The sequence below is a fragment of the Camelus ferus genome, chromosome 12 (assembly GCF_009834535.1).
Source record: "Camelus ferus isolate YT-003-E chromosome 12, BCGSAC_Cfer_1.0, whole genome shotgun sequence".
Classification (NCBI taxonomy): Eukaryota; Metazoa; Chordata; class Mammalia; order Artiodactyla; family Camelidae; genus Camelus; species Camelus ferus.
Genome location: NC_045707.1, coordinates 61,471,202 through 61,479,025, shown reverse-complemented (window position 1 = coordinate 61,479,025; position 7,824 = coordinate 61,471,202). Strand labels below are relative to the sequence as shown.

General features: G+C 36.2%; 2 protein-coding genes across 6 annotated transcripts in view; one reads left to right on the top strand and one right to left on the bottom strand.

Moving 5' to 3' along the window:
* Positions 1–6,534, bottom strand: part of CAPS2 (calcyphosine 2) — a 75,957-nt gene extending 69,423 nt beyond the window's left edge. Inside the window, 2 exon segments of the mRNA XM_032493746.1 lie at positions 5,955–6,030; positions 6,476–6,534. The gene's annotated coding sequence lies outside the window, so the exon portion shown is untranslated.
* Positions 6,535–6,578: 44 nt separating this feature from the next.
* The window catches only part of GLIPR1L2 (GLIPR1 like 2), a 41,646-nt gene continuing 40,400 nt past the window's right edge, over positions 6,579–7,824 (top strand). For 2 of the 5 annotated variants that reach the window (XM_032493751.1, XM_032493749.1), the window contains exon 1: positions 6,579–6,848. In XM_032493751.1, coding sequence (XP_032349642.1) covers positions 6,615–6,848 — 234 coding nt within the window. In that variant the 5' untranslated portion in view covers positions 6,579–6,614. The remainder of the gene's footprint in view (positions 6,849–7,824) is intronic. The other 3 variants (XR_004324812.1, XM_014564698.2, XR_004324813.1) reach the window with 2 other exon arrangements.

Here is a 7,824-nt window from a genome sequence, read left to right as displayed (position 1 = left end):
TTGCTTAAATATTGCATTGTTAAAATTTCGAATTCATAATTGACTACTCCCTAACTTGCAGCTTGAAATAGTCTAACGATAAATCAACACATATACGGTATACTTTTCCACTTACTGCATTGTTTATTGTTGGGTTGTCTCCATGGATTTTTAATCACACTTTTTCATTAACAATTAAAATATCTTCTGGTTTTTAATATAATTACTCCATTACTTCTTCAGACTTATTTGTCAAAGAACATATAAGTTTAAGTCAGATTAATTGAAATCCTACAGACCACATTAAAAAAATGAACTTTTACAGAATTATACCTCCTGATTTTGAAGAAATATTTGTCATTAGCACTGTTATAAGAACTTGCAAGTAGGGCAGCTGTCAGATAATGGGACCTCTACATGCAGAGTTGTCTACCTACTCCAAAACAGTGAGCGGAGGCTGGGCAGGTGGCATGCCTCTGCCTCACTAGTGGGGTTCCCCCCTTACTAGCACGAAGGGAAAATTCAGGGCCAAGGGGATGTCTTCTCCTTGTGATCATACCCATAGGCTCTTGACAGAACATCTTAGAGGCTCAGCACCACTTCAATTTTTTCACTCTGAGCAGATCTTGCTCTTAGTAGTGACCATAAGTAACCCTCCTATTTCACGCCGTGTGGAATTACTAGACAAACAGCGCTGGACTTGGCCTTTTCAAATTACTGAGGGCATCTCACTCAAGATTTGAACAGTGCATTTTTCTGGGGATCCTTTTGTCCTACTAGGCTATATCTGAAGTTTCCAGAAATTGCCTAATCAGTTGGAGTTATAGTGATCAGACTCTTCAGTCTTAACTGGGCCAGATATATTCCATTCTCATCCCTTGGGAAAGATGGTGAAAAGATGATTTAAACTATCGTCTCTGTATTTTTTTGATTATGCAAAATCAAAAAATATTGAGAGTGATCAACATTCCTGGTTTGCCTGGGACTGAGGGGGGTCCAAGGACACAGGAAAACAAGATAAACCCAGGACATTCCTTAAAAAACCAGGAAGTTGGTAACCCTAAGCCTGAACAAAAGTGTACATGTACTATTTAATTACATGTACCATGTGTATGTCTATAATAGAGCAATAGATATTTTAAAATACACAAAAATTTGACCTGAAAAGAATGACAAAATGAATTTAAAAAATGACTGCTAAAGAGATGTTTACACTAGGAAGACAAGAATCAAATGATCAATATTATTTGAGTGCACTTGTATCTTTAATCTACAATCCTTCAGTTATTTTTTTAAGACATATGAGCATTTTGTGATGGTTGGCTTAGTTAAAACTAAGTAATGCAAATCTGTAATTAAATCTGCATGAGTTAACACACTGCAGCAAAAGAAGCAAAACAAATCCCATAGTCATCAGTCACAGGGGAACTCTCATTTTCCCTCAGGAAAGCTCCATACCCCTTGACATTGCCTCCTAGTCACAAAGCACCAGGAACCCACTTGGACTTTGCATACATTATACTTGCTCCTGGTAGCTAGTGAGACCACACCAATTGTCATAAGGGTAATTCCATAATTATGTATTAAGAATGTGTAACGTGTCTGGCAAAATGCTAAGTGTTAAAATGTATTTTAGTTCTTGTCCATATAATAAGTGAAAATTAGATAGCATTTATTAACAGTATTAATTTAATAATAGTAATAGCTAACATTAAGTAATGTTTACAATGGACTCAGTGCTTCAAATATAAGAATTTATATAATCCTCTCAATAATTCTGTGAGGCTGATGCTATTAATTTTCATTTCTTGAACTATTAGTAGATTTAAACATTTTCATAAATAATGTTCAGATTTATAAAAATATTTTTTGAGAATTATTAAGACAGTCTGCAGGAATGCTATCTTTCGGTGGGAGGATTCCTGGGAACTATTGCATAATATAGCCATGCCAAATAAATATTAACCTCCAGAATACAGGAGTAATGTAAATTTAGGAGTCAAAATTCTATATAAACTTTCCCAGATTCATACTCAATTTTATGAGGCAAACTGCAGTTTAGTTCCTAAGACTCAAATTCATCCTAGAATCTGGTTATGCATAGTCCATCTTAGCAATATGTGAAAAGAACAGGTGTAGTATGAATATTTCCACTATACTGTTTTGAATCTTTTTTTTTTTTGATGGTGGTGGTAAATTGTCCATTCATTTTCATTCATTTTTCTAATGGTGCTGTTCATATTCTTAGAAATTTTAAATGATTCTTAAGTGTGCCTGAATGACGCATCAGTGATTTTAATCCTTTGACATTTACCTAGCAAGTATCTTTCTTAGTTGGCCTTCATTTACATTTTAATAAAGTCCATCTTTCCACTCATGAATATTGGATTTTATTTGCAGCATCATTTTGGTTTTCTCTTGTAATGCTTCTCATGCACCATTATCATAATTTGAATTTCTGAATTATAGAAAAGATCAATCAAATGAGGACAGATTGAAAGTCAATAAAGTAACAATACAGCAAACAAAATAGTAGCCATCAGTATCTTTAACCTTATTTCATGATTGTTTTCCTCATATATATATTAAAAAATGTATTTTTAAACTTGCTAGCTTTTATCAAAATCAGAAAGAATACAGAATTTGAGTATTTCCTTAAAATTTCAAGCACAGCATACAGAAATCGAAAACTCAAGAAAGTCCAAAATCATCTGAGACAAGCAAGGGGCTTGAAGTCTCTACTGAAATTGCCCTTATTTTTTAAGTGAAAGCAGTATCTCTATTAAATAAAACAAAAATAAATAGATATTCAAAAAGTACATCAGAAGCAGAACTTTAGTGAAATAATGTAGTGACATGTAATTTTCACATTGCTTGTAAAAAAAAAATGATTCTGTCAATATCCTTCAATAATTCCAATGCCTTCAAGGAACATAATGTGTAAGTTATTATGTTCAAAATTAAGAAAGTTAAATCTTCTAGAGGGCTAGCTGAACAGCCCAAAATTTCAAAATTCAGAAAGTCACAAGCTATAAAAAGTTATGAGAAAACTAACACATCTTTTGGTACTGATGTATAATCTGTGATTTAATACATGATATATTAGTGATTAATCCTCAAGTCTCAAACACATCTTCAAAATTTTTGAAAAAAATACTTTAAGATATAGTACATTTAAAATATTTCTCGTGCGAAGTGCATGATGCTAGCTAACTCACTGACAGATATGAAAGGCTGAATATTTGCAAAACATTTTCAGCAAACTCAGCCTCTTTCTACACAGACCAAACTACATGTCTTCATATGCCTTTCCTCTGTACCCCCATGTTAGTCACCTGGCTTTGAAAACGAGCCCTAACACTTACTGGCTGGGTGACTTTAGACAAATTACTTGACTTCTCTTTTTCTCAGCTTTTCTATCTATAAAGTGGAAATAATAACTGTTTCTTAAGGTTTTATGATTTAAATGACCTGATATTTTCCAAAGCATTTCAAATAGCGCCAGATAGTTCTGAAAACAGTGGTGGTGATTACACAGCACTGTGAATGTAACTGCCACTGAATTTTACACTAAAAATAATTAAAATGGTAAATTTTATGTTCTGTATATTTTACCACAATAAAAAAATAAGTAGATAAATAAATGAAACAGCTCTTGATACACAATAAGAATTTTTGTAAATAAATTTTAAAATAGCTATTTATATTTGTATCGTATCTGTATTGTAATTATTTGATGATTTGTCTGCATCACCTTTAACTAAAAGCTTCATGTGGACATCCTACATATCTACCTTGTTGAGAATTTGTAACTCTAGCACCTAGCACAGGCTCTGAGACATAGGGGGCCTAAAGGAACATTTATTAAATTAATGAGTAAGACGCCCAGCAAAGGAATGGGCTGCCTAAGAGATAATGACCCCTGTTAGCGTAATTATTTAAGCAGAGGATATGGTGATCACCTATCAGTGATGTTTCAGAGAATATGTCTAATACTTTGGGAGGAATCGAAGTCTAAAATTCCTTCCTAATCTAAGATTGCATTATTCTATTTATCTTCCTCCTTAATATAGCAATTTTCATAGTCTACAGTATCAACATAATAAAGGAATTCCATCTTGAAGCACTTGCCACCTTCACCCCCACAAAACACTCTGGTCACACTAAAAAACTTTTAGCCTTTTTGGATCTCATGGCAGATTGCACGCTTTTTCCTTTGTTTAGAATGCACTGTTTCACCTGTGTGCGTCACTTTCTTGATGTCACATTCCTCAGACAGGCTTACCTGGTCCTCAAAAAGGAGGTTAGCTGGCCTACACATGCTGCAATAGCATTTTGGTTTTGTATTTATCACATGGTATAAAAGTTACCAGTTTGTACAAAATGACAACCTATGGAATGGGAGAAAATATTTGCAAACGATGTGACCGACAAGGGATTAATTTCCAAAAATATACCAAACAATTCATACAGCTAAATATTGAAAATAAATAAATAAACAATCCAATCTAAAAATTGGCAGAAGATCTAAACAGACATTTCTCCAATGAAAACAGATAGATAGCCAAAAGGCACATGAAAAGATGTTCGACATGGCTAATTATAAGAGATACGTAAATAAAAACTACAGTGAGGTATTACACTAGTCAGAATGGCCTATCATCAAAAAGTCTACAAATAATAAATGCTGGAGAGGATGTGGAGGAAAAGGAACCCTCCAACACTGTTGGTGGGACTGCAAATTGGTGCAGCCACTATGAAGGACAGTATAGAAGTTCCTTAAAACACTAAAAATAGAGTTACCGTAAGAGCCAGTCATCCCACTCCTGGGCATATATCCGGAGAGAATTCTAGTTTGAAAAGACACATGCACCCAATGTTCACAGCAGCACTATTTACAATAGCCAATACATGGAAACAAACTAAACGTCCATTGATGAATGAGTGGATAAAGAAGATGTATATATATATGTGTGTGTGCATGCAATATTCCATTGTATATATATATACAATGGAATATTACTCAGCCATAAAAAGAATGAAATAATGTCATTTGCAGCAACATGGATGGACCTAGAGAATCACACTAAATGAAGTAAGTCAGACAAAGAAAGACAAATATATGCTATTGCTTATAAGAGGAATCTAAGAAATGATACAAATGAATGTATTTATAAAACAGAAATAGATTCACAAACATAGATAACAAACCTAGGGTTACCAAAGGGGAAGCAGAGGGGAGGGAGGGATACATTAGGAATTTGGGATTAACATATACACACTGCTATATATAAAATAGCAGAGTCCTACTGTATAGCATAGGGAACTATATTCTATATCTTGTAATAACCTATGATGAAAAATTCTGAAAAGAATAATATATATATTATATATATTATTATATGTATGTATAACTGAATCACTTTTCTGTATAACTGAAACTAATGCAACATTGTAAAACACCTATACTTCAATTTTTAAAAAAAATAGTAAAAGAAAAAAAAAAGTTACTGATTTGCTAGCTCACCAAACTTTAAGCTACTTGGAAGCAGGGTCTGTGTCTTGTCCACTGGTCTTCCTCATCCACCTAACACATTACCTGGTAATATTTATTAAAAGAATTAAGGCATGAACGAAACCACCTTGTGAGGTCTACTGCTTTCAATTGTGTACACCACAGGTAATTTTTAAAAGCACATTTATTTTTAGATATTTTTGGTCAAACAGTTGCAATGCTTTGTGGCAAAATTCTGCCCCTGTGTTAATGATTCTGAATATCTTCTTAATGCTATCGAGCACAAATATGTACCCTAAAATAATTATGCGTTTTTATTCTATGCCTAGAACTTGTGTTCTTCAAAGTTAGTTTTCTTGAGCAACATTTTTGAAGCCAAAGAATTAAGGCCAAAATTTGCTAGGACACCTGGCATTTTTGCCTGAAAGAAATGAAAACAAAAAAATGAGTTCTTACTTACTGACAATAGCGTGAACAGTGAACGTGACAATTTGTCAGAGAAGATGCATGTTGATATTCCAAGCTGTCTATACGTGCTGGTGAAAGAAGAAATGAAAATATTTTAACCTCACGAGGTCTGACGATCCCGAGTCTACCCACTACACGCTGAGCTTTCCACGCTTCCATTTCTCGTGTGGTTTCCCACAAAGGATCATTAAAACACTGAGAGAAAATCTCAAAGAGGAATTCCACCAAAAATAAGATATTCTTTTGTCCAAGAGGAAAGTAAAGGGAGCGTCCTACATTAAATTCCCAACTTAACACGTAAGGACTGAAGAAAAACGAATTTTCATCAGTATCACATAAGAATAAGTAGTTTCCTCAGACACGCTAATTATGCAGCACCTGGCATTTACAGATGACTCATTAAGAAATACGCTCTGAATAATAGTTAACTTCATTAGTTTAGCGAAAAGCCCGCACTCCTTTAACTTAAGCCTCCCAGGTTAGTTCTGCATAGTTTCCAAGAGCGCTCCCTACCTGCAACGCAGGCTCCAGCTGACGCGCCTCCTCGCCACCCGGGGAGGCGGGGCCCGGCTGGCCCGCCCCGCCTCGTAGATTGGCAGGTCATCGGGGCGGGCCGGCGCGTGCGCACTGGCCTGTCCTCGGCCGGTGCACCATGGAGTCCCCGAGGCCGTTCGCGCCGGAGTGGTGCTCCCACTGGCTTCCCCTGATGCAGGGGGGCGTTTGGAAGGCGTGGCTTTGTGAGTTCTGGCTGCTCCTGCTGAGTTCCGGTTTGAACGCGACGTTTTTGCCACACGAAGAGGACGTAACGTTTATCAATGAGTACGTGAACCTCCACAATGAGCTCCGCGGCAACGTCTTCCCCCGAGGGTCTAACTTACGCTTCATGGTGAGGCCCCAAGGCGGTTGCCCAAACCTCCCACAGCCCTTGTCCGGAGGCACCCCCTCGGCCTCAGGAAGCCCGGGCCGCTGCTCTGAGGCTTAAGGACCGCGGGGAACCTAACTTGTAGTTCGAGTTTAAAAATACACGTGAAGTTTATACATTCAAGAAGTAAAAACCGCTATCACTCGAACACATAGGTATTTACCAGGATTTTCCACAGGGCCGGGACGAGGCTGAGCAGAGGCATCCGTGCAAAATTTAAGGGGGGTTTCAGTTCGAGAAAGTGAGCGTTTAAGGCAATACTTTTCGTTAATTGAAAAATCAGCGCAAGAATATCATTGATGCAAACAGGACCAATTTAAACAAAGGCGGGAACTTTGAATTCGGGAGAGGGAGGCAAGTGAGGCGTTCTCAGGATGATGCAAGTGAAAGGTCAGAATCTGTTCCTATTTAAAATTTTGAATTTTTATCACAAATGTTTTCACACTTGTTTTGTTTTGCCCTTTAAAAATATTACTTACTTTGAATATTGAGTTCTTTGGTATGCACCCTGAATGTTTGCTCCCGAGATGGTGTTTCATTTACCTCACCCTGGTCCTGGCCCTAATTTTGCATTTCTTTACAATGTTGTACTTGCTTCTTTCCCATTTTCCCCCTATTTCTTTTTAATATTTCATCAACTGTTCCTTGTTGCTATGGAGTTGTAGTGATTGTCATGAAAAACGACTGCAAAACTTACTGAGTAAATATCTTATCAGACAATTAGGTGCTTCCAATTTACGTTGTAAATACTGTAAGGACTGGCTTGTAAGTCTTTTATTCCTTCTCGATTAGTTCTTTACGAAAAATTGAGAAATGTGATAAAAAATTAAGGATGTGATTTTTTAACTTTATATGATACATAGCAGTTGCTATTTTAAAGGAATATGCCAAATTAAGCAAATACCAGCAATTTAGAAGTATTCCGTTTTCACCACATCCA